Raw genomic sequence first — 27,412 nt, forward strand, 5'->3', positions numbered from 1 at the left:
CTCAGAGTCAAGAGAAACTCAGGAGTCAACCACCTCATCGCAGTAGTGATACTCAGAATCAAGAGAAACTCAGGAGTAATCTCCCTCATCACAGTAGTGATATTCAGAGAACCAAGTATCAAGAGAAGCTCAGGAGTAATCTCCCTCATCGATTTAAGAGAAACTCAGGAGTCATCCCCCTCATCACAGTAGTGATCCCAAGAGAATCAGGAGTCAAGAGAAACTCTGGAAAAATCTCCCATGCCACAGTAGTGATACTCAGATTCAGGAGAAGCTCATGAGTCATCTCCCTCATCACAGTAGTAATACTCAGAGTCAAGAGAAACTCAGGAGTTATCTACCTCATCACAGTGGTGATCACAAGAGAATCAGGAGTCAAGAGAAACTCTGGAAAAATCTCACTTGCCACAGTAGTGATACTCAGATTCAAGAGAAGCTCATGAGTCATCTCCCTCATCAAAGTAGTGATACTCAGATTCAAGAGAAGCTCATGAGTCATCTCCCTTGTCACAGTAGTGATACTCAGAATAAAGAGAAACTGGGGAGTAATCTCCCTTGTCACAGTAGTGATAATCAGAGAGCTAAAAGCCAAGAGAATCTCAGGAGTAACCTCCCTCGTCATGGTAGGCATATTCCAGGATTCAAGAATCAGGAGTGCATCAGGAGGAGTCTCCCTCATCACAGTGATAATCCAAATAGGATTAAAGAGGAGATTAGACAACAAGAGCTGTTTGGATGTAATCTTCAGAACGGTGTAAGACTGAGAAGAATTACTGGGACTGTAAAGCAAGTGCTCAGACACCCTTAGGAAGAGGTAAAGAGACTTTTGAGGACTATTGCCTAAGAATATCCCAAGACAGTCCTCAAGGTTGTGAAAGGTGGGTCACATGCAGACTGTGTCAACAACCTGATGAGTCAGACTCATTAAAACATCTAGTTATCAGCTGGCCTGTGTTGCATAGGGAAAGAATGAAAGAAATGGGACCCATTATCACAAAGCATAGATCACGGTCAGCAAATGCATGGTGGCTGATTCTAATTGAAGCAGATAAAACCCATATTATATTGGCACTGGCAAAATTCCTGTTAGCAATTGCTGCAAAATGGGAAGTGTCTGGAGCAAGGAATCAGGAAGAAGAATAGGTCAAAAAGGCTCTAAAAATGCAGGAAAGAGACTGTAGAGAACAGGTGCCGTTAAATAATAGGAGATCAGAAGAAGAGCTCTGGAGAAACTAGGCCTATTCATTAAAACATTTGTAACTGCACGCGCATGTCAATGTTGATATAGGTTTCAAGACATGTTTTATTGTGAGTTTCATTTAGTCTTATGAAGTTTTAAATGTTTAGCTGTGTGCAATGCGCGTTCATTTTGACTGAAGGTTTTCAATGTCGTAAACCATTTTAAGTCATAATAAAAAAAACTAAAAAAATAATAATACGTTTTTTATATAGCAGTTTACATGAAACCTTTTTACATACATTACTATTATTCCCCAATCGAAATTGGTACTCATTTATCAACCTCAGAAAGATGAAAAGCAGAGTTGGCCTTGTCAGGATTCAAACCTGCGACCTGTAGTCTAAACACAGATCACAGTGACAAGCGTTTAACCCCCTGAGCCATCTTAGCAGCTTCACCGACTCTGCACTAAATGTGTCAGACAATGCCCCAGCTATACTGGCCTATCAGACGCACCATAATACAAATGCATCCCTCAATTTCCTCAAAAGGCAGTCGGTTCTACCTGTCCTTAACCCTTTCTGAGCCTGGTTGTGAAAATACAGTCTCCTCCATGGCTCAGGTGATCAATTACACTCTTACCTCTTGGCATTTTTGCTACATGAATACATTACTGTCTGATGATGACTTGCAGAGGGGAATACAAGGGCCTGAAAAACTATATGCTGCCAGGTGGGCATACAACTCACAAGTGTGCCATTGTGGCATCAATAGCACACCATGAAGTACTCAGATTAGCATTGCCCACGACTGATGATCACCAAGGACAACCACAGGGCTCTGCATTTAAATGAAGTATTACATCCCAGCTGAGGAGGACTTCAACAGGTGTTATGGGCCCACACCTGACTTATGAGCCGAGGGTGCATAAGTTTAGTTTAGTTTCTTTGTTTGTTCCGCGCACTGAACCCTTAGGTAACTGGGCGCTTAAAGCTTGTACAGAGGTTACAGAATTTTGACACGAAGATCAGCAGTAGTACAGTAATTTTACAGTAGAGACAGATCATTTTATAGGAAATACAGGCACTTTTACAGGAAATATAGGCAGATTTGCAGGCAGAATATACAGAGACAAGATACAGCATAATTGCATAGACAGGAGTGTTGCAAGGTAGAATCAGTCCTGTTGGGGCTTCCCGAAGAGCCAGCTCTTTACTTTGGCTCTAAAGGTCCAGAATGGGGGTTCCGATCTGAGGCTGAGGGGAAGGGTATTCCACTGTTTGGCAGCTATGACTGGGAAGCTCGCTCCCCCTGCTCTTTTCAGTAGGAATCCTGGCACGGCTAATCAGTGCGAATAGAGACTCTTGTGGGTCTGGATGTCTGGCATATGTTGAATATATGTGCTAAGTATTTGGGGGCAGTGTTTGAGAGAGACTTATGGGTGATGACAAGCATGCGGAGGGTGAATCTGTCCCGAAACGGGAGCCAGTGGGCGTCCTGCCTGAAACTAGTGATGTGCATGGATCTTGGTATACTTAGCACTGCTCTTAAGAAGTTATTTTGAAGGACCTGGAGTTTGTTGAGGTTCCCTTCGGACGTGACTAGGTAGAGGGTGTTGCAGTAGTCGATCTTCCATAACGCTAGAGCCCTGGCTAGTGTGATGCAGCTACTACGCAAGAGGAATTGCTTACAGGCGTTGATTAGTTTGTTAGTGTAGGCCGTGGAGGACGCAGTTGAGTTCACCTGCTTTTTGAGGGACAGTGTGGAGTCTAAGTATACTCCCAGAGTTTTGACCTCTTTGGCCACTTTGATTGGGATCCCATCGATGTTGATGGACACATAACGGGGGTCTAGTTTGTTCAGGCGGGTTTGGGAGCCTACGATCATGAGCTCCATTTTTTCAGCGTTAAGGCAGAGGCAGTGATCTGCCATCCACGCTTGAATTTCCAGGTAGCTCTTGTTTATTCTTTTACAATCATCGTCATAGCTCCCCGAGAGGTTGATGAGAACCTGGGTGTCATCAGCATAGTTGGTGTATGTGACTCTGAGATTGTCAAGACGGTCAAAGAGGAGCTTGGTGAAGATGTTGTAAAGCGTTGGAGAAATGCACAAGCCTTGTGGCACACCACAATGGATTGGAATCGGATCCGCAGAGGCAGAGGGTGCAAACGACGCTGGTAGTGCGGTTGGACAGGAAGGATTGAATACAGGCAGAGTCATTGCTGGAGAAGGCGGCTGCTGTAGACAGGTGATCAGTGAGGATCTGGTGATCAACAAGATCGAAGGCCACCGAGAGGTCTAACAGCAGGAGCATGGCAAGCTTACCGTTGTCCTTAGCCTCGTCCATTTAGAATTTGAGATCCAGGAGGGCTGTTTCCATTCCATGTCTGGGCCTGAAGCTAAATTGTCTAAGACCTAACAGGTTGTGGTCCTCCAAGTGTTTCTGAATTTGGAGGTAGGCCACTCTGTCTAGGATCTTTAGGATGTATGGGACGGTGGTGATGGGCCTGTAGTTTGTAGGAATATTAGGGTCTGGGTTCAGTTTTTTTAGGAGGGGCATGACCCAGGCTTCCTTGAGATTGTTAGGTACCGTATTGGTCTTGAAGGAGGAGTTAATTAGCGCTGAGATGAAGGGAGCCAGCTCCTTAGCACCTTCCTGAATGATTGCAGCTGGGCAAAGATCACCCTGACATTTGGATGGTTTGAGATTTTAAATGATCTTTTCAACTTCATGAGCTAAGATCGGAGAGAAGGAGAAAGGCAGGCACTCTGGGGTATTAACTGGGTGGCTGGCGGCGGGGGTGGTGGCGTTCTTGCTCAATTTTGGATTGGAGCATCTCAATTTTGTCTGCAAGGGCTTTCTGAATGTTAGCACACCAGACTGTGTCTTTAGTGCAGGTTTCCGAGGGTGGTGCTGGGGACTCTAGTTCCCTGAGGATGCAAAAGAGCTCTTTAGTCTTGGTTTTGACATTATGGATACGGTTATCATAGGTTTCTTTTTTTGCACTAATGATGGCGGATTTGTAAGAAGCGGCAGCTGCAGTGAAGAGGGCCTTGTTGGTTGGGTTGGGTGATTTTCTCCAGATGGTTTCTGCTGCTCGTTCGGCATTACAAATGATTTTTAGATCAGGCGTGAACCATTTGTTGAGGTGGGCAGTAAGTTTGGCCTCGGCTAGTTTGATGGGGGCGATGCTGTCCACAGCGGTCTCAAGAGTGTTGTTATAGAGATCCGCTAGCTTAGTAGTATTCAAGTCCTTGAAAATGGTTGGGTCAAGGATGATCTGGATCAGGGGGCGTAGGTTTTGGAGCGTTAGGTTACGGTTGTTCCTGGTGAGGACTTGTGGGGAGAAGTTGGAGGTGGGGGTGGTCGGTGTATTTAATTGGATAATAAAGGAGATGAAATGATGGTCCGACCATGCGGTAGGAGCATTTTGGTGGATGGTTGTGGGCAATTGAGGTCCGCCAACCAATCCAGTGTTCTACCTTTATTGTGAGTTGAGGTAACACGATGGCTGAAGACAAGTTGGATAATGGTGTTTTCCACAGATGAGGCAATGGTGTTGTTTGGATCGGTGAGACCTAAGTTAAAGTCATAAGAAGGGTACGGGATGATACCACCTGTCACGGCCCTTCCCCCAAGGCTGTAATGCCATTAAAATATGGCCAAATGACAAACACAGGTTAACAGCAGCTTAGAAACAATAGAAAACAGATGGAGAAGGTGCTCAAACCTTGCGGGCAGCATTGTTCTGGTGGAATGTTAGTTAACAGAGACACTAAGCAATGAAGAGGAATGTTGGGGGAGAAACATCAAACTTTGTAACAGTGGTTAAGGCCCTCTCTCTGCTGACCCATTGTTTACCGTAGCACACCAACATTCCAATGTCATAGTTACGTTTTATTCTACCAGGAGTTATAAGCCTGAGTTAAAGGCCCAAGCAGATTCCGCTCTGTCCTCGGGATTACAAATATAAGGCGGGTGAAAACAGAGGGTGAGGAATCGTCCTGGGGTTGTTGTAGGGAATTGGCTGGGAGCACATAGCTACGCAAGGAAGTGGTGAGGAAGAGGCTGTCTCTAAACACCATGTCCGACTGCATCTGCTGGGTGCAGCCCAGCAAAGAATCAGTGTGGCGGGGGAGGGTGGAGCCAAGGTCCTGGGTCTCATCTCGCAGGAGTGACCCACGTTGCAGGTATGAAGCAGCGGGGGTTTCCCGTGGAGGATTGAGTGCCTGGCTGTGTCTGTAAGGAGCAGGGATGGCCTTAGAAGCTGCACGACCCGGGCAGCAAAACAAAGATTTGGCGCCCTTCCCGTCCACCTGTGAGCCCCCGGCAATGCGGGAGTAGGTAGGGGGGCACCACATTTTTCAACAGGCACGGCAGACCCCCTATTGTTATTAAATGTGCTCTGCTCCAAGACAGCATTTAATTTCGATAGGGCGCCTGTGTGCCTTCTCCCACCGTGCCAGCTCCGGGGAGCCATTGAAAGACTCCCCAGAGCTGGCGTGTTGGGGCTAATGACAGGGCGCCCCGGGCAGTCGCTCGGGCGGCCCTGCCCTATGGCCGGCCCTGGTCAGTAGCGACCCGGTGAAGAGAGGAGCAGCGGCTCTCCCGCGGTAAGAGGGAGCGCCACGCAGAGAGCCCTGACCGTAATGATGACCAGGGGAGTGATGCACTTTCATGGATGACAATAAACACACGGCACATTCAGGACCCTGGCGTATAACAGCGATTGACATTTTTAGAAAATGCAATAAATACATATGAGCCAGAAATCTGTAGCATACTGTCATTTTAATACTGAATAGTGGCAATGATGCAGAGAAATCTCAACAAATCAAATTACACGACTCAGAAAAACAGAAATGATTCCCATTTTAGGGTTGTCTATGAATCATCTTGTACTTATTTTTTAGAACATGAGTGCATTTTCTTGTGGCAGACAAAAACCTTCTGTCCCTGTCCCTCACCCCCACCCCACCCCCCAAAAGTCCTCTGTTTCAGAAGTGTATCCCATGATGGCCTATAATTTATAATATATTATTTATGTAATAGAACTGGAGCCTGACTCTCCCACGTGCAGAATGCCATATTCATTCTCTGCTGTTTCTTTTTTTTAAACGTGCACCACTGCATGCTTGGTGTATGTGACGAGTGGCTAATGCTGCAAACACTTAACTATAAAGAAAGTCATTTCAATAATACACTGAAAGTATGTGCACAACCAACAATTAAAGTGCCAACTTTGAGCATCATTACCAACTTTTTTTGTTGTCTTATCTATATCAATAACCCTTTGTGATATCACTTGCACTAGTGTCCACCCGTGGGGTCATTTTTTTCTACTTATGCGTTCCACAGCTGGGTTCTGCAACCTGAAGCTCTCCAGATGTTTTGGACTACAATTCCCAGGGTGTCTGACCACTGATTACGCTGGATTGGGCTGATGGGAATTGTAGTCCTAAACATCTGGAGAGCCAAATGTTGAAGACCTCTGATCTAGCGGAACACCCTTTGCTCACTAGGCACTGTGGCTCACTTGGCCATGCAGGAGTTGTTAGCGCTGTCGCCCACTCTCCTTTGGATAACTTGTACACCCTTGGGTGGGCTAGTAGGTGAGGATTAGGCTATGATGGCCATTTCCTGTGTATTGGCCTCAAAGAGCATATTGCACTCTGCTGTCCTCGATCTCCCATTGGTCCTTCATGGTCACACATGAATGCATTTTGCACGCTGAAAACCATTATACAAACTAAGTGAAGCTCTCAGTCTTGACACTGCAGAATTCGACCTTCTAGAAGGTTCCTGTTCTGCTTGAATATATTTGACACCCAATGGCATCACAAAAACACACAATTACACTTTTGCAACTTAAAATGGTGGCAGCTGTTTCACCAAAATAGAATTCATCCTTTCCTTGCTCTCAGCAAAACATTATACAGCAAAATCACATGCGTTTGATGGAGCCTTAAAGGTGAATTGGAAATGTTCATAATATGAGTTTGATTTTGCAAATTAGAGTCTGTGTTTCACGACACGACATTATTTGACCTTGGAAAACTCCTTTGGAATCTGCGGCAACACTCCTGCACTTTTTTCCTTTGTATAACCTTCACCCACACTTGAAACTGTGTTTCAATTCTTCTTCCTCACTTCCACTCTCACCCTCTCTCTCTCTCTGTACACATGATGCCTTCAATGTATCTAGACACATTTTCTTTTTTTTAAAGAGCGATCGATGTTTGGCAACTGTTCTCCCGAAGTAGCTCTTACAAAGACTTGGCGGGCCAGAAATAGCCGGCACATGCCCACTCTATGATGGCAACGAGCACATGCCAACGCCATCTGAGTGACTCAGCCAACGTTGCGGGTGCCACGGATCCCAAAATACAGGCTTGTAAGACAACCCTCGTGAGTGGGTGCCCTGTCATGACCAACATGGGCCGGGAACGGCCAAACCTTTGAGGCGGTGGAGAAGTTGAAGCAAATCTTGGGATGGCCAAAAAGCAGACTTTAAAAAAATATACAAAAGATAATTTACTGCTGAATAGCGGTATGCTACATTTAATTTGGCGGCACAAAGGAAGTGAGGTGTAAAATCAAATGGTTATTAAATTAAGCTAGAGAACATCAATGCGCATTAATGGAACACACTTTCACCCCCAGACGTGCATCTTGATATTGATAATAAGAGATAGTTCTTGTCACCCAACTCAAGGGCTGGCAAATGAGATTGAGTTTCCTCTTTCCCTTCCTACACTGTCCTCCACTGTCCTGGATTTTTGTCTTTTAAATTGAGTGATTATTTTTATCCTAAGAAAGATAGTGGCTGGGTCCCTGCACAGTCCAAATGCTGGTGCGACAAAGAAACACTGTTCGAGGTGACTAATTATGGATCCCCCAAAGGAAGGGCTCCACAAGTAAGGGACGGCAGTGAGCCACTGTAAGGGATGGCAGTGACCAACTGGACCTTTGCTAGAGGCCGAATCAATGTCGGCCCCAGTTCTGGTCGTGAACGCCTACGGTAAATGGGAGAAGTGCGTGGGCCAACAAATAAAAAAAAATGGTATTCCCTCCTTTTGCCGACACCCGTTTTTCTGTCGGGTGTTTTGCCACAGGAATTTTCCCGAAAATTCCCATTGAAATTTTTGGGGGTGTGGAAAGGGTAAATAAAGGGTTGGGGGAAGGGAAATTAAAAAAAAAGTAAATTAATGGAGGCTTGGGGAGAACCCCCCCAAAATAATTAAACAAAAATGTTGATGAAGTTTTTCAGCAAAACACCCGCGGCAAAACACCATCGGAAAAAAGGGGGTCGGCGAAATGACATTGAATCAAAAGAAATAAGCCATTTCGCAGTAGTTACCTGACAGAATATGAACAGCGGAACGAGTGGTTTCCAAAAAGGTGTTTCCATGTGCACCTGCTTTTAGCCAAGACCTAACTCCAGGCATTGGTTTAATTCTCTGCAAGTTTTCTAACTCCCGCTTTCAACAACCGTCTCCTCTAGAAAAGATCACACAAGGAGAGCAGGCAACATTAGTTCTCTCGGACTCTTAAATTACAATCAAAATCCTATTGCTTGGGTACAAGCCGAAACCGAAGAGGCTTCAAGATAATGCCTATCATATGAGGGCCCTAGGAGGCGGCCATCTTTCTTTTTCTTATTGCAATCCAAGCCCTGTGGCGCGTTGCAATGTGTATTTGTATATTGCATCTGACGTTGCAACGGATAATAGGAATTCCATTTTGTCAGTGACGTCTGTGCGTTTTTGCCTCCCTGACTTTTCATACTCTTGCCCTTTCCCGCTCTCCTGGGCCCGCGTTTCCTTTTCAGCCCACAGACCACGGTCTGGCTGCAACCATGGGCGGGGGTCACAATTCGACTGCGACAATGCTGTGCATTTTAAGACCACTACGGGTGATGTGCACAGTATAAAGGAAAACATAACATAAACCAAAGCGTATTTAATAAGAACATCATGTTTTATCTGGCCCTACATGCCACATTCCTCCCCCTCCTATACAATAATTACAGGCAATATTATTACCTAATTATACTGTATTTGATTTAACCCCCCCCCGCCACCCCCAGAAGGATGAAGGACCAAGTCGATCGGCCCTGCAGTGTTCTGAAGCGATACCCCGTAGGCTGAACACAGATATCCAGGGTATGGGCCCTTCTCCCACTAGTTGTTTTGCCTTTTAACCCCCTATCTGCTGAGCTTTTATCAAGTCTATGCAAAAAGGACAAGCATACTCGCCCTTAGCACTTAAGGGGTTAAAACTGGTGATTAGGCCTGTCGCTCTACTGAAGACTGAGTTAATGAATTCATCTTTCATTTAGGATATAGCAAACATGTATATTACTGTGCCATGTGCAAAAGAGCAGGAGCCTGTCCCTTCAATGTTGCTCAAGTTTCTGCCCCACGAGGCTGGCAAATGAATTTTAAATGAAACCAATGGGCACAGGGTGGGTGTTAGAAGAAGAGCCATATCCCGGGCATTTGTGCCCTTGTTGATTTATTTATCGATACATAGCGGCACGACCAACTAGTAACCTCTGCAGAGTTCTACTGAATGTGTTGGTACACTGTTATCATTATAGGTGTTTCTAAAACGCAATGACTGAAGGGGATAGCGACATTGGGCTGAGGGCCACTGTAGTTGGAAGTGCCCGGATGACTAAGACCCAAGGATGGCTGAGTGGTTGGATATGTTCCAGATCAGTGGTCGAAGAGGGTTGTGTAGATGGATTCAAGCGCCAAGCAGGCTCTTCCGGAACAACAGGCTTCAGAGTACACTTTTCTTGTGGACACTATGAGTGGTATCCGAGTGCCTGGGCGACAATGGCCTTGACTGATGGAGGTATGATAGCGCCTTGGTTTGAGCTGCCTCGCGCTGCACATCCTTGTGATGTTCGGGTGGGTTCAGAGATGCTACGGTGAGACCAATCAAGGCTTTATATGTCTAAGGTTATTTATGTTTCGACTGATAACATGATGGACAACTTGACTGAGATGGTCATTACGGAACCAAAGAGGTTTCCCACATCTCGCCAACAAAGCTTGCAGCGTTTGTCTTGATTATAAAGATTTAGTGGCTGTCTCCATATATTTCTGGCCCAACTACCGAAATAAATTGATAAAAGAAAACACATTTCAGAAGCATGCAGGATGTGGATTGGTTGGAGCTAATAAATACTACACTACAAAGTCTACACCAAAGGAAAGTAAAATACTCAACAATTCATATATTTCTTTAAAAAGGGTTGCTACATTGCAAAGCATGTAATATCGACTGGGGTCCTACCCGTGCAGATTTTCTTCAAGACTGGATGGTGATCGCCTGCAACTAACACTGGAGCTTAGAAGTAGGTAAAAGGATCACCCAACACATAACCCTTTGCGAAAGGGGTGTATGATCAAAGCAGAATCCACCATTCATGGGAAACTGATCCCAAATAGTGGGCAACCTTTCTTAAACTGCAGCAGTCGGGTGGTGGATCTGTGTCGCAAGGCAGGTGTGGCGCCATTGGAAGATTCAAACTCAAAAGTATCTACCAATATGATTTCATGTCTCTCTAACTAGGATTCCTCCTCGTGGTCCAGATACACAACAGCAATCTTCTGATCATCGGAAATAATTGATCTTTGGTCGACCATTCTTTGAAGCTGTATGGTTTTATCAAACATAGACATGTCAATTACTCTCTGGCCTTGGGCTTGGAAATAATCCTCAGCTGTGTCATGTACAATCTCTCCACCGTTTTCAACTTCAACGTCATTCTGACCACCCTCATTTGCTGTCCCTGGCTGCTCAGTGGTGGGTTCCTCTGAAAGTTTCACACTGGGGAAGACAATTGTTGCTTCTTTTGTTCCACCATCTGCAGAAGGGTCTGTTGTAAACTGTGTCACATCCATTGAAAACGTGAATGATTTCTCTGTGGGACCCAGTTTAATGTGCCTAATTGATCGACCGGCTTCCGTAGAGTCATCTAATTGATGATCCTCTGCATCATTTAGCCTGATTCTTTCTGAAACTGGATTCTGAATAGTGACTTCTTTGTTCCCTTGAATTTCTCTTGACTCGATCATAATGTGCCTTGTCGATCCCTCTTTGGAAGGGGAGACTTCACGCATGTCAGAAATGGGTCCTTCAAAAATAATTTGCTCACTGCTTTGGAAGTCCTTGGGGACTAATTTAATGTGCCTGACAAACGAGCGACCGTCTGCTGACGGTTCAGAAATAGGTCCTTCAAATGTGATTTTCTCTGCCGATTGCGTTGTTGAACCTAGAGCAATATGTCTGATCGACGTGCTGATTCCGCCGTCAGACTGGCCTTGTGTTCCACTGCTATCTACATTGTGAGACAGTGGCCCTTTGAAAATAATGTGTTCACTCATCTGAATGTCTGTCGGACTTAGTTTGAAATGCTTTTCGGACCTGTTGGCATTTGTAGAGAGTTTTTCTTCGTTGTTTTCAGGAGACACTTGAATAGGTCCTTCAAATACAATTTGCTGAGTTGTCTCAAAGTCTTTTGATCTTAATTTGATATGTCGTATGGACGTGCTGATGTCAGCTGGCCCTTCTGTCGGAGACAGGCCTCCATGTATCTGTCCCTCTGAGATTGGCCCTTCTAAGATGATTTGCTCAGAAGACACTTCACTTGGACTTAGTTTAATATGCCTAATAAATTGGCTTGTCTCAGTTGACCCTTCTGTCAGAGGAAAGTCTCCGCTACACTCCAGAGTCTCAGGCGGGGACACCTCAGATATGAAGTGCCTTGTTGTGTGAATTTCCATAGGGCTTAATTTAAAATGCCTGACAGAACGGCTCATATCTGTTGATCCTTCTGTTGGGGAATGGTTTCCTGTTGTTCCAAGCTCAAACGCTTCAGAAATAGGGCCTTCAAAAATCACATGCTCAGCGGTTCCCATTTCTTTGGGGGCCAGTGTGATATGCCGTACAAATGTGTTCATGTCGGCTGGCACTTGGATTTTATTCTCCTCTCCTGTTCGCCTGGGATCTGGAGGATCGGAAGCATGCCTTTCCTGAAGAGATTCTTCAGCAGTGGAACATAACAGGTCATTATTTATCTTGGATGAGCTGTACAGCTGTTCGGAAGACCACAGCATGGAATTATTCTTAGAGGGGGACACGTCTAGCTCAAGTGATTTTCTGGAGCTCACTTTCTTGTGGCTCTTAAGACTTCCCGAAGCATCTTCTTCGAGAGACTGTAATAGTGCCTCCTCAATAGCACTCGGGCTGCTTTTAGCACTATCGAGCAGATCTAAATTGTCAACCTCAACGGTTTGTGACACATTGATTTCTGCAACAATAGTAACCACCCCATTATCCGTGGTTTGCTCAACTTTTTTGATGTCAACGGCTAGGTTGTTGACATCTTCGTGATCCTGTGTATTTAATGCTGGCAGTTCTACCCCTAACATGCCAGGTAGGCTTTCTTCCAACTGAACCAATGCATCTTTCAGTTGATGCTCAGAGTCCTTGATTTCTTTGGAAAAGAGCCCTTTTAATGTTGTTTGGAACTCCTGTGGCATTTTAATTTCTTTTTCGATCACAAAGTGTTCCACATTGGCAGCTTCTCTCTTTTGAATGTTCTCTTTCACCTGGTGAGTGCTGACATCATCAACATCCTTACTGATTCTGGGGCACGATTGATTGGCGCTGTCAGACTCTTGCATCTCAGTGGATGCTTGCCTATGTTTTGAGTTCTGTGGAAATTCATCTTCCCAATAATGAACTCTAGACTCTTCCTCTATGTGAATCTGTCCATACAATGAATCTTCCTGCTCACCAGAAGCCATGGGGAATTCATCTGGAGTAGACACTATATATTCTATATCCTCGCCTGTATCGCCTCCTTCGGTTACGTCTTCTACATGGTTCCTGTCTTTGCTGGGTTTTGCTGTGTCTGTAAATCCTTCGGCTGCCATGGACACATGCCCGGTTTCCTCTTCTTCGCCATGCTTTCCCTGGAAACCTGGTGAAACATCATCAGCTTCCTCGACCTGAAAGGGTACGGAGTATTCACCAGCCTCCTCTGTTGCTGATTCCATTGGCTCTTCCGTGATCTCAACCCTCGCGCTCGTCTTTCCCTTCAAGCCTCCATGCAGAATATTTTCCAAAAAGCTTTCTGCTTGCATTCCTTTCAGATGTTTCAAAGTTGTTTTTTCCAAGCTACTATTTAGAAGTTGCTCCAGCTCCTCCTCATCGGACAGGTCAAAGTCCTCTTCTGTCGTTGACTGCACGATAATCTTGGTTGTCAAGGTTCCGTCGTCAGCAAGTTGTTTGCTTTCAGAATATGTCACTTTCGAGTCTGGAGAAGTGGAATCTGGCATTTTCAGACCAGTAGACTGGCCAACATGTTTGAGGATATCAGCAACAGTTACATGTTCTGACAGCTCTTCAGCCCAATATGTTCCTGTTTTTGAACTGTGTTTTCTGCTGTTGACGTCCCCTGGGCTTGGGCCAGATTCTCTTTCATTGAAGTGTGGGCTTTCATCGGCTCTTTCAACATGTTCCCTTGCATCAGAGTCTGCAGAGTTATCGACAGTTATCTGTGTGCTGATATTCTGAGATACTTGTTTCTCTCCACTGAATTGGACGCTAATAGGAACACGCCCGTACGTCTTGAGGTCTTCATTCCTCTTCTCCTCTGTTTGGTTCTTGGTTGACTCTACTCCACAGATCTGCTCTTTGGATTCAGTATCACTCTTCACAGCAGCTGAACAATCCTCTTTAACCGCTTGATTGGAAAAAAGGTTAATTTCCCGTAGGGTTTGATGAATGTCTCTTTTCGCCGTCTCGCGGGATTCTCTTACGCCTATCACTTGTATTGGAATCTCGATTGTCCGCAGTGCTTCTTGTGCAAGGTTACCACCTTCTGATTTAATTTGCTCCTGCACAGTGAAATTCCTCTCCCTTTGTGTCCTGGTCTCGCTTTCATTCTTTTCATTAACACTTCCCACTGCCATTACTTTTATCGGAATGTCAATATTTACCAGCCCCTCCTCTGTGACATTTCCTCTTTCCAACCCAACAATATTTTTGCTCTTTATCTCAAACGCGTAGCCTCTTTCTTCATTGGCAGGCTTTTCATCGAGGGCAACACTTCTCTTCCCTTTTGTGTCTTTATCCTCTTTAGTTTCCTTTTTTGGTAACTTCTGTTCTGAAACTTTGGAGAGCTCTTCTTTTTTCATCTTTTCGTTCAACATAACCTGTTCTTGGCTCTCGACCTGTTTTGTCCCTCTCAATTCCCAGCTCAGCTCATAGCTTTTAGGTTTCCTATTATCTTCAAATTTCGATTTGGTAGTCTGAGGGATATCTGTTTGCAAGGTGTGCCGTAGATTCTTACTTGACCCCTCAAAGGTGCTGCTCGACTCTTGCACTGAAAAGCCAGCTGCACGCTCCCTAGGGAGGACTGGTCGAAGGTTTTCCATCTGTCTTGAAAGGCCATGTCCAGAGATGTTCTGGGACTCCTTTTGACTTCTGATGCTGTATTGATAAGATGCTGTTTCTCTGACAGCGGGTGGTGGGCGGTGTCCAGAGACCAGCACTTCTTTTCTTACAGTGCTTCCAGCCCCAAAGGTTTGCAGGTTGGTGCGCGGTCGAGGCACTGTGCTGTGGATCTGAGATAGGCGTGTTTGTTGCCTGGTGTCGGTGCTGCTGTGGACGGCCGGGAGGATCCTTCGAGCATTCTCTCCCTGTCGGAATGAGTAGTTTGTGGAATTCTCAGATGCAGCAACTCGAGGACCTACAAAGGGCAACAAGAAAGTCTATTAGTTCTTAATTCTTTTAAAGTTTTACAAGATAGATATTTCAAATGAGGTGTTCTAGACAGGCTTTTAGACATAAAATACATTTGATAAGTGTTGGAAAGGTTGTGTAAGAAATGCTTAAAATTAATGTAGCAATGGCGGGAGTGGTGAGAGAATCATGGAGTGGTCAGGATGATCTTTAGAGAATTGTACATTTGTAATGGACAGCTATTTAAGTACCTGTGTAAGCTGTCACTGGGGGGAACATTAACCCAAACAGGCTTTTCCTGAAACATTTTTAAAACTGTTTGGATGCCCTCCATGGGTGTCAGGACAGGAGACAGTGGATTATTTGGAGTGCTTTGTTTTTTAGTACCGGCTCTTCTGTTACCTACCTGCCAAAATAGTGCTATATTTTGGCACGCGTAACCTATGGCAGTAAGATAACATAGCACAACATGGATTTGCAGAGGCTTAATGGACCATGGCTTGATGTCTACCAGTGCTGGGATTCATTCTGCGAATCCATGTGAGCCGACATGCAGCCATACAGGGCAGGGAGATAGCAGGGACGCCATGTTACTGCCCCTTGGAGGAAATGCTCATCCCTTCTCTTTTTTAAATTGTATTTAATGTTATATAGTTATAAAATAACTTTTTACATATAATCAGTCACAATTTAACGCACATAACATAAGCACATTTAAATGGGAATTATAATCAACCCATACAATTTGATAAAACAAGAAACAATATTTCCCACTCTACAATTCCACCAGTTCAGAAATTCATCAATTACAATTGTTAAAACCACAGTTCAAATCGTAATTATAAAAGGAATAATACATACAAAACAAGAAGCTCCAATCACTGCACCTACCTTCTATACTAAAATTCCTAAACCGACTCAGAGAACTCTAACTGCAGGGAGTCGAGGAACCCAGTTGCGCTATTACCGTTGAGGTGATATTTTCTGAAAGACACTGGGGCTCATTACGGGTCTGGCGGTAACTGTGCCGGTGCTACCGGTGGGTTGCCGCCAGACCTCTAAATATTTACCGGTGCCTGACTTCCCGCTGCCACCAGGGAATTACAACCCCGGCAGCACGGAAAGTCAGGCGCCGGCAAATTGTAAGTCCCCATTCCCATACAGTCTCATGGGACTCTATGGGAGTGAGGACCACGGAAGCACCAGCACCATTGCTAACAGTGCTTCCGTGAACAGTCTACCTACCGTGGCCGCTGTGCCCGGCAGGGTCAGACCTGTCGGCACGGCAGCTCCGGAAGGCAGGCCTGTAATATGCCAGTACGGAAACAACGGTGCCGGTAAGCTTACCAGCACCATTGTTTCCAGACCAGCAAGGTCTAAATGAGGCCCATTGACTCCAAACTGTCTCCTCCTCACGCAAACCTTTTTAGATGGATTGATCGTTTACCTTGAACTACATGACCAACTGTAATCAGGTGTTTCAGCGATTTCAATACAGCTTTTCCTTTACAGAATCTACAATCTGCATGCCCTGTTTGTACCAAGCCACACCTTGCAATAACTTCTCTTGTTGGAATCAAGTCCCATTGAAACCTCAGGAAGCAGCGCCTAATCCTCCTGTCAGGGTAAATTGCCAGATGAGGAGCCACGGTTCCAGCTGGTTTATGATCTCCTCAAAGATACCCATGCATGTTATTCGTTGTAAACACCCATTTTTTTCATACAGGATTCGCTTCACCCTTCCAGGATTGGGTAGCAGATCGAGGTCAGATAGGCCAATGCCCTTTAACAAATCAGAAAAAGTGCAGCAAATTCCAAAACAAATCTGTCGCCCTCCGCATCAATAATAGTCTTTAAATCAGAAAACCGAGATTCATTGAGGGGGTTTAAAATCTTATAGTGAAAGGCTACAAATGTCCATTGAGCCTTGCATTTTAATGAAGAGAGGCCAAGCTGATACCTAATAGATACCAAGGGGACAAAACTCGGCACCCACAGGGCTCTCCTCCACACAAATCCTTCTTAAAGTTCTAAAAAATCTAAAACCCAAGATGCATAAACCTCTATCCCAGGCCAGTAGTAGAGAAACTCCCAGAAACCCCCTTGTTTTTGCATATTAAGTAGCTTTGGGTTTTCACCCTAAGTTACGAGGGTAATCCAGACGTGGATCCCTTGCTCACTGTTCTTAGAGAGGCACAGCTCCACCTCGCTGACAAGCCCAACAGGCCGAAACACGTGTCTGAGGTTGCTGTTGGTATCTTGTTCAGAAGAGAATTGCCAGGCATTTCGGTGCTGGGCTGCCCTTGGACAAAGACTGAGATGTAGTGGAAATTTCTCTTCTGTGAAAGGATTGTGACCTATAGACTCTGGTTGAGACTCTAATCCGGGATATAGGCTGGTAGTAGAGAAACTCCCAGAAACCCCCTTGTTTTTGCCTCTATCCCATAAAATATTTTTGGAACAATGTGCCCCTCATAAAATCAAAATTGGAATTAGGGAGAACTTACCGAACCTAGTGTCTACACTACATAGCTGATTGCAGAGAGGTTTTACACAAATTGACAGCCATTCCTTTACTCACACTTTTGGGGATTTCGCTGTGAAAGGAATCTCAGGAAAATAAAACGTTCTACCTTTTCCAAACAGTCACAACCTACTTTCCAACAGAATCTATTGAATTTTTTTTGTGTGCACTGTATAATTTCCGTTTTGTTTATGTTGATTGTGAGAGAGTGAGACTGGGCATAGTTTTAGAAGCAGTGGGTAGATGCTGCAGTCCTATCTCAGTGCAATCAAATATCAAAAAATCATCAGCCTAAGCCATCCATATTGGTTTTAAGTTGTATATTTTAGGAGGGGCAAACGATGCGGTGTCCAAAAAGTCTCCAATGTCCGACATATTGAGGTTAAACAGGCAGGGTGGCGAAAAGCACCCCTGCCTGACCCCTCTAAAGGTCGGAACACTGTGAGACAAGGACCCTGCCTGATCCAATCTTATTTGCACTTTCGATGAACTATGGAGTCCAATTATTAGTCGCAGCAACTGCTGCGGAATTCCCTACCTTTCCAACTTTGCCCACAAAATGCCTTGATCCGCTGCATCAAATGTGGCGGAAATATCAATAGTACCACAGAGACAGATTGGTATGTCTTATACCAGGCTTGGGTCAGAATCCTCTTCAAGACAAAACCATTTAAGGAAGTTACCAAAAACGTACGAAAGCCAATCTGCCCTTTTGCAATTACTGCAAGGGTTTTTTGCCAACTCTCGAGAGATGCTCCAACAGCAAGACCGCAAAAACCTTGCTGTTGGCATTGAGAATGGCTATCGGGCGATAGTTCTGGGGCTCCGAGCAAGATCCTTTCTTAAATAATGGTACAGTGTAAGCCGTGTGTATCCCACAAGTGTTGGAAATCAGTGTAAGCTCTTGACCAGATACAAGGAGAACTATAGGACTCTCAAACTAATTTGACAAGATCCTAGACCAGGCAGAAGTGTTACCCTTCGTATACCCAGCCCACCTTCCATCCTCTCTGCCCTTGCAGCAGTTCTGGGGCGCCGGATGCATCAACAGCCCTGCTCTTCCCCTACCGCCCTGTTCACAATGCAGCAGGAAGCAGATGAGTAAAATGCATAGGCAATCGTATATAATGAGTGTGTGACTGCACCGGCCAATGGCACCTCTTGATTAAAGGGATGCTATGGCAAATCAGCTTCCGGGGCATGAATATCGGTTTCTAAACCATCAATCAGCATCACACCTCTAGTACACCAGAAGGAATCCGAACAGATTAGAAACACAAGCAGATTATAAACCTCCTTGTCCAATTTTGGTAACGTGGACGGAATGGCAGGCTTAGCTCTGAAAGGTCATTGATCGTTGGTTAGTTGCAATGCAGCAAAAATACAATTATTACCCAGTGATAAAAGAGACAGTCAAGTCAAGGTTATATACAAATATCTAGTTTATTATTATCACAACAGACAGTTCTAGCAACACTACGAAATACAATCCACCATGTAAAGAAATGCAGAGGACGGGCAGTTTCAAAGAAGGAAAAGGGATGCACTATAGATACTGAGAGGTGGGTAGTCTGTATAGTAAATAATCGCAACAGTTCAAGGATACTTGGTTTCTGCACAAAGGGAACAATGGGTTGTTAAATTACTCTAGGGGCTGTCGGAGAAGGACCAGGGGGACAGAACCACAATGTACCTGGTGCTGCAGCGCTTCTTGGTGCTTGACAATGTCAAGTCGGTTTCAGGGCACTTTTCAGCTTCTGCAACAGAGCTCAAGACGGGAGACAGCTGTGGGTATCGGGCAACAACCAGCTCTTTGAGCGAGGCTGAACGGATGGCTGCAGGCTGGCCTACACGGCAGATTGGGGTCAGGAATCGTTGTGCTGGTCGGCGGTTCTGAAGTACTGGTTGAAGCCTCATAAACGGCTTTAGCGATTGCAGCATAAAAAAGCAGTGCAGTCCATTGCAGCTCGAAGATCTCGACTGGATCGAAAATGTCCTTTAAGGTGGATGTCGATAGATGCTTGTCAATGCACTTCTCCTAGCTTCTTCACTGGGCTCCTGTCATCCTTTAAGGTGGATGGACCAAAGATGAGGAGAGTGTTGCAACCAGCTGCCTTATCCTTGGTTTGGTTCAGAGACACTCTGGCACTTCCGACCTAGGAAGCTTGCTGCAACGCCTAGCAGGGCACACTGTGTACTGGCTGGGTACCGGCTCTGGAGCTGCTTGAGGGTTATCTGGATTCAGTATCTCCCTCTGTTCCCTGGGAGATGTTTAGGGGAGGGATCTTGCTTCCCTCTTGGAGGTCCTGGCCTTCCTTCACAGGCAGAAGATGTAAGGCAGACTGTACATTCAGCCAGGATCCAATAATGAGTTATTCTTGCTACTCCTTGCAAAGTCTTCAGATGATCTGCCAAAAGAGGGCCTTGGCCCTCTTTTAAAGTAAAGCCAAATGGATCGCAGGGATTGGTGTACACTAAGCCTGCCTTAATGAACCAATCCTGGGTCCCAGTCAACCAACTACTGTATGCGTGAAGTGCAACAGAAAAGATAATGGGGTGAAAACATGTAATGCTACGTCCCACCCATCTTCCTGTCTGTTATGGATCAACAGGTCCGTCTGGTTAATGGAGTTCTCTGTGGTTCCTGATTAAAGCGGCAGGTCTCCCTTAAAGCTGTAGCAAGACCAGACTTTCTGGCCCTGTCAAACCACATGCTCATACCTTCTGAATGGGGTCCCCCTGCAGGGGTAACTTCTGTAAACACGCAGTCTCAGGCATGACATTTCACTGTCAATCGATACTGAGGGTGGTAGCTGGCATAAGGTGGACACAGTTGCATATGAAAGATTGTTGGGGTCTCCTGTCTCCTTTGTTAGCCTCTGTAGACAGGCCGCAGGGCCTGTTTGAATTACTTTCTGTTGGTATGGGAAGTGCTGCCACCAGCTACAGGACTCAAGAAAAGGACGGAACAAATCCATGGCAAGGGGAAGGTTTGGTTCTCCCCTTCTGCAGATGAACATGAGCGAGAGCTTCAGGCTTTAGAAAAAACGGCTTGTCCTCTAGTGGTCGAGGCTGCCAGTGGACATTAGTGAGCCCCTGCAGGGCCCCACATCGGAACCATATTTCTGAGCCTGCCGGGTTTCGACCTGGCTAGCCTCTGCCCACTTAAAGCCATGCTGCTACATAACATAAACATCCCCCCTTTATGGAACATCCTAGGCTCACATGCTGTTGACATTCATGTGCATGCAGTGAACTCTAAGCTTTCCAAAGGGCATACAGTTAATGGAGCTATGCAGCAAGAATCCTCTGCCCACACATATCAGGGGCATCTTCAACCTCATCCTCCACTGTGAAATCCTGGCTCTTATCTCAAGTCTACACATATAAACTCGCCCTCCCTATGCCACCTTACTGGGCCATAAGGCTTTCATGCCATCTTACACCGGTCAAGTGGCACAGCGAGTAGAGCGCTCGCTTTGACATCGGTGCAGAGTCTGCTAACGCAGGTTCGAATCCCGGCGGGGCCAAACTCAGCCTTTCATCCTTCCGAGGTCGATAAATGAGCACCACACACCGTGGGTAATAATAAGCAGCGCTCAGATACCTGAGGGTTCGTAGCGCTATATAAGTGCCAAATTATTATTATTATTATTATTATTATTATTACACCATACACATGTCCAAAATAGAAAACTGAAAAAGACGGAGAAAATAAGTAAATGCATATAACGGGAATACTAGGCAAATGGAGTGAGTGCCCGGCATATGTTGATATGAGATGGCAAATATGATAAGTACCTGTCTATATGATGCCAATAACGGGTTCAAAACATGTTCACCACGCAAAAGCCAAACTATTGTCTTTGCCTGTACTTGTCTATGACAGCAAAAAGATCCCCGTGTTTGAAATCATATATTTGTGACACTCCAAGCAGGAGACAATTATCTTTTGTCATGTGACATGACCTGTCAGTGCCGATTTATCATAAACGTACGATTTAATGTGAAGCAATGGCTAGTCTCCTTCAACCCGGCACTAACCTCGCCCACAGGAAGCTCTAATGAGTGCCAGGAAGTAGAAGTATAACCGTAATAAATATGGCAGCCGCTGCGTTCTGCCTTTGGAGACATTTTCAAGAGAAACATCTCCAGCGGGAACCACTACACATTGAAAAGGAAATCTGCAGGCAGGGGCGTTGCTGGGGGGGGTGGGGGGGAGTGTAAGGGGGCTAAAGCCCCTGGTCTTTTGTTTGTGGCCCCAGATAGAATCTCAGGAGCTATAACCAAAAGGCTAGTTAGCCCCCATTCCCGACAGTTCCGACATTAGCGTAACCTCAGGTCTTTTCCAGACCTAGCAACACCCCTACGACATTTGAGAAATATCTGGTGTTTACTTTCAATGCTCTTGTCTGTGGGGTGGATACGTCAGAGCTCTGGCATTGATTGATTTGACCAATCGGTCCAGCTCCTTTAATTTGGCTGCCATGTTTCTGAATGGCAACAACAAGCCTCTGGAGAGTCTAAGCAGGGTCTGGGTGTGAAAAAAATAGCCCCAGACAGCCGAAAAAAGTGCCACACGTTCAAAAATCGCAGTTCCTGACATTCTCCAGTCCTTTCTCGCCAAACTGTAGGATAGTAGCACACACATTGGTTTAGGCAAATGGTACAATTAAGCTCACAATGGATTGTAAACATTTTTATAAAACCACCAGTTGTACAGTGCTCACAATGGCCTCGAAAATTGGCCTGCACTGGCCTGCTAAGCTGCCCGTATGGACACTGCACTTCCCATAGCTCTCAACCATTTGTCTCGCAAAGGCGGGTGAAATCACCCGATTTTGTTTTTGGCGGGTGAGACGCCCATTGGAATTAATGGGCGTGCAGGAGGCTTGGTGGGTGAGTCAGCCCTTTGCAAGGCGGGTGACACCCGCCAAAAGCGGGTGAGTTGAGAGCTATGACTTCCGGCCGGCCTTATAGCAGGGCCGTCCGGGCGAGCACATTAGCCAACCTGCCACGCCAGCTTGTGGGAGTCTTTCAAGGGCTCCCCCAAGCCGGCGTGGTGGGTGACGGTGTGGCAGGCACCCTATTTTAATTGAAGGTCGCCCGCTCGCCAGCAGGAGAGCCAGGTGCTTTTTATTACAATAAAGCTGAGCTTTCAAACCAGCATGGGGCAGCAGCTCATGATGGTTTGACGGCCGAGCTTTATTTGAGTGCTTAACTCTCCACAGAAGCGGGTAAGTTAAGCAAATACAGCAACCAAACATTCCCCCATCCTCCACCCGGATCCGGGTCGCCAAATTTTGTTGACTCTCCCTGGGTGCTTCCCTAGTTAAGGCCGGCCCTGTAGGGCAGGATCCGCTTTGTTCCGACCTCCGGCTTTGGTGGAGGTCACCTGATTCCTTTGCTTTGGTTTTGGCTGGAGGGCTTCTCTGGGAAGACCTGATGAGCTGCTGCATGAGAAACCCCGCCCAGTTTCTCATTCCTTTTCCTGCTTCTTCCTCACACAATCCCACCGGTATTTTTTGTCACACAATGTTATCTCCTATTTTTGCTTTGTGGGTGCCTTGTTTATATAAAAAAAAACGAGTGGCTAGTTGAATCATGTCAAACCCTCTAGTTGCACTGGTAGGAAACTTCGGGCGACCTGCAAATATTCTCTGGGGCTTGGGGCTTCTGAATTATGTAGTAACCCCACCTAAACTGTAGTTTAAAAAATAAACTGTTGTGGCAGGCTATAATTCCATACATCCCAACCCTCCCAATTTAGGTGAGAGCGATTATTTTAGTGAAAAATGCTGCTATTTTTCACGTTCTCCCACCTAAAATAATTATTTCCCCAATGCATTCCTATGGGGAAATTTTTGTCTCCCGATTTCTCTGCAGACATCTCCCTCCCAGGCGTGTCAAAATGTTGGCATGTATGTAATTCCCACATGGCAGTAGATAGTTTTTTTCACCTAGAAAATCACCCACGCCCCCATCCAGCCTTACTTGCCCTGGGTTGTGTGTTTCCATAACAGTGTTGGGCAGGGAGTTGTCCTTCTTCTATGTTCAGTCACGCGGAAGTGCCGGTTCCAGGTCCCTGCTTGATGCCATTGATTCCAAGACAAAAAAAAGCCAATACTATACAACGGCAGTTCTAAAAAAAGCTGACGTTTTCTGTTCTAGAATATGCTCCAATGTTCGCACACCCTCCTCGCATGACATTATCCAAAAATAAATTAATTGTTGATGACTCAAAGCAAATACTGCCAATCATGTATTGAGGTTTTTTGTGTGGTTTCATTTCGTTTTGAATTTCAAATTTAATTTCAAATCACCTGTTGCTGATAGTTGGTTATACGAAATAATAGTCCTACCGTGTGGTATTTTTCTTATTTGTTCTTCTGTCCACGTGAACATCTCCTGGTTGTTTTCCCCTTCCAGCAGGGCACTGTCACAAAAGGAAGGAACATTTAAGAAACATACTTAACATGAGAATTACCTCGCATATCTTGTCAAATGCATTTCCCCTTTCAGCTCCAAGCAATGGCTCTTCAATCTTAGCTTCGTATTCTTTCTAATAGACATGTCGTCCCCTCGAGTGTCCCAAATAAAACATAACATTCTCTGACAAATTTTAAAGCTTGGGTGATTTGAGCTTGACACAAATGAAATATGTACTTACACGACAGAAGGGACTTTGAGACTTTGTACAAGAGGTGCTTCGCTGACCAAGTTTGAGGAAGACAACATTAAGGTTGACTTAGCTTCAACTCTGCTATGGCAACTTGTGGACAGTAGGAGATTTTAATGTAAAAGTTAACGATATAACAGATGCTGCAGTTACTTGATTTATGGAGGAGCTGGCTCTCTCCCGATTATAATATGATATGATAGGTTATTTATAACGCGCTTAATACTCAGAGGTTTCTAAGCGCGGACACAGGGAACGAACCGTGTTGCTCCGTGTCGTCACCTTGCTTCAAAGGCGAGCACGTTGCCCCTGATCAATCCTCCCGAGATTGCTCATAGGCCCCAAGCAGGTGAGGGGATACACCCATGACTTGATTTTTACTCCCAGTGCAGCTATCTACCTTCACTCAATTATGCCAATTTGTTGGTCAGACCACTTTCTCATATAATTTTCCTGGTATCAGGCTACTGCCACGGCTTCCCGAGACGGTGGTAAGCGGCTGGCCCATAACAGAATCATTAATGACCCTTGTGCAAAGCTCATGTGCCGACTGCTTCCGCCTTGGTCTGAGCACACTGCAACAGGCCTTTGCCTTTACGGCCGACTGGGTTGCCCCTCTCAAAACACAGAATATCAGGGGAGAAAAATCTAAACCATGGTTTAACAACCACCTTCGAGCCTTATGCATTTCACGACGGAGGGCTGAGCGCACTTGGTGCAATAATTATTGTCAAATAGCCAGGCAAACTTTCAAACATACTACTTGCCTCTAGCATAAAACCTTTTTAGAGGTGAAAAGTGTGCCTTCTATTCCCTACAAGTGGAAACATCTCTTAAGCAACCACGGGAGTTATCTAAACTGGTTCGCTCTCTCTCCTCCGTTTCCTCTGAAGGGGCTCCTGCGTCGCAATCTCTGTGCGACTCTCTCTCACTTTTCTTTTTTCATAAAAACACTGACATTCGCAATACCATCCAGGCCTCCCAGTCTTATTTTCCCCCTGCACTCCACCGTGACAATGGGGTTCTCCCCTAGAACAATCTGGGATGTGTTTCCCAATTTTTCTCCTAAGGACATTGGGCCTCATGAAATATTTGCCAGTCTGGAAACAAAGGTGCCGGTAAGCTCACCCGCACCCTTGTTTCCGGACAGGTAAACTGCGCATTTGCCTGCCGGAGCTGCTATGTCCGACAGGTCTGATCCTGCCGGGCGCAGCGGTCACGGTAGGCAAACCGTCACAGAAACACTGACACCGTTAGCAACAGTGCTGGTGTTTCCATGTCCCCACTCCCCTATGGGAATGGGGTTTACAAATTTACCGGCGTATGACTTCCTGGCCGCCGGACTCGTAATGAGCCTGTGGCACCAGAAGTCAAGCACGGTACATTTTTACAGGTCCGGTGGCAACCCGCCGGTAGAACCCCCACGGTTATTGCCGGACCCATAAGGATGCTCATTGTGTTGGCTGCTCGGAGACTGAAATCTTATTCCCCAACCAATGCTATTCTCTTGTGGGTCTTAGAGGAAGTGACTGATGAAATTGCCCGTTGGAGGTGTAGAGAAACCCCTCAATGTTCACACCAGAAAAAATACAACCCCATAGGGAAAAAGGCCCATCACACCTCTTGCAAGGAGACCAGGTTTTATTTCCACAAAAAGATAAGATGCGCCACAAAAAGATAAGATGCGCCAGCACAGAACTCTGCTGCCACGGAACACTCTGCCAAAATCAGGACAAGCCCCATGCTAAAAGGGCACACAGCGTCATGAGTGACATGTTACATAGGCTACAAATCTGAACGGCTGGTTGGTGTGACCCAATACATAGGCTTCTGCTCCATAAAGGATGCCAGGCCATTTGTCCCAGCCTCTTCTGCCCGTCTTCTTCCACGTGGGCTCCTCCTGGTGCATCATCGGGTGCGAGGCTACAGTTAAATGTGAGCAGAAAAACAATGCATTCCCTATCGCTACCATAATGAGCAACTGGTATTGCAGACATGGGCTAGGAGGATACTTTTGAGGTCACTATGAACTGCAACCCTAGCTCGATTCCAGACACATCTGCGCTCTTCCAAAGGTCCCCACCCTGGTTGTTAGGTTTGTTGCTTTGCTCCTCCCGGCACCTCGCTGCACAAATCACATGACTTAATAGTGGGGGCAGTCGTTCCTGCTTTCTGTTATTTTCTGAGTGATTGATGATCTAACAGTTTCATGGTCGGTGGTCTGGAACTGGCTGGCACCTTGGAATGCAGGGGTCTTAGGGCAAGGGCATCTGAACACTATATTTTAAGACTGGGACTGGGAAAGGTCGGAGTCTCGTGCCCTCCTCCTTGTGAGATAACTTTTCTTAGGGAGCCCTCAGCCCCCTCATGGCCTTGCCGGGCACATTCCTCCTAGGATACGAATGCTGGCAGTATGAGACAATGGATGATTTATGAATCTCTACGGGTCTGGCCTTTCTCACCTGTGCCCGTGTTACAACCTATTCTTGCATGCACACACATAGCTCCACGTTCATGGCACGTTCATGGCCTGGGCCTACCTCCCTGGGCGCAGTGCAGCGTTAGGCCTTCACTTCAATATGGCTGCTATTTCAAAGATGGCGTGTCACACCGAATACACCCTATACCCACACATGCACTAATTGCTCTTGGTGCGGCTTTCAGCAACACCCCCTCCCCGTATAGCCAGCCCAAGCATCTACAGCACACTTCGAGGCCTCTGCCTCACCCTAAACCTCTTGAGAGCCTATACAATCGCCCCAGCTTCCCAACAGTGGCAGAAGCAGTCAACAACTCACTTAAAACTGGCTTTATTCCTACTTTAATTAAGCACGCTCTGGTGATTCCCTTACTGAAAAAAGCCACTCTTGAGTCCTCGGTGCTGGCTAACTATCGACCCATTACCCTATTACCCTTTTAATGAAGGTGCTTGAATCTCTGGTTTGTCCTCTTCTGACCATATTTCTAGAGAAATCCTCTTTTTTTCACCTTTCTCAATCTGGGTTTTGGCCAAGCCACGGTACAAAGGGGTCCTGGGCTCAGTGGTGGACAATCTTGCTCAACTGCATGACAGGGGCAGTAATTCTGCTTAATCTGTCGGCCGCCTTTGATACCATCGATTATGCCGTCCGGCTCAGTTGCCTTGCAGGGGCTGGACTCTCTAGGGTTGTACTGGCCCAGTTCTCTTCTTTTCTATTGGACCGGTCCCAATCTCTTTCTCTACCACCGTTCCGTTCTGCTACTACTGCACTTTTCTGTGAG

The 27,412-nt window shown here is 45.9% G+C and overlaps 1 protein-coding gene across 1 annotated transcript in view; it reads right to left on the bottom strand.

Moving 5' to 3' along the window:
• Nucleotides 1-5,953: 5,953 nt before the first annotated feature.
• Nucleotides 5,954-27,412, bottom strand: part of SYNM (synemin) — a 103,646-nt gene continuing 82,187 nt past the window's right edge. Inside the window, exons 3-4 of the mRNA XM_069625052.1 lie at nucleotides 23,835-23,908; nucleotides 5,954-14,955 (exon numbers count right to left, since the gene is read on the bottom strand). Coding sequence (XP_069481153.1) covers nucleotides 10,763-14,955; nucleotides 23,835-23,908 — 4,267 coding nt within the window. The 3' untranslated portion in view covers nucleotides 5,954-10,762. The remainder of the gene's footprint in view (nucleotides 14,956-23,834; nucleotides 23,909-27,412) is intronic.

This window comes from Ambystoma mexicanum, chromosome 11, assembly GCF_040938575.1.
Source record: "Ambystoma mexicanum isolate Mex_15411 chromosome 11, UKY_AmexF1_1, whole genome shotgun sequence".
Lineage (NCBI taxonomy): Eukaryota > Metazoa > Chordata > Amphibia > Caudata > Ambystomatidae > Ambystoma > Ambystoma mexicanum.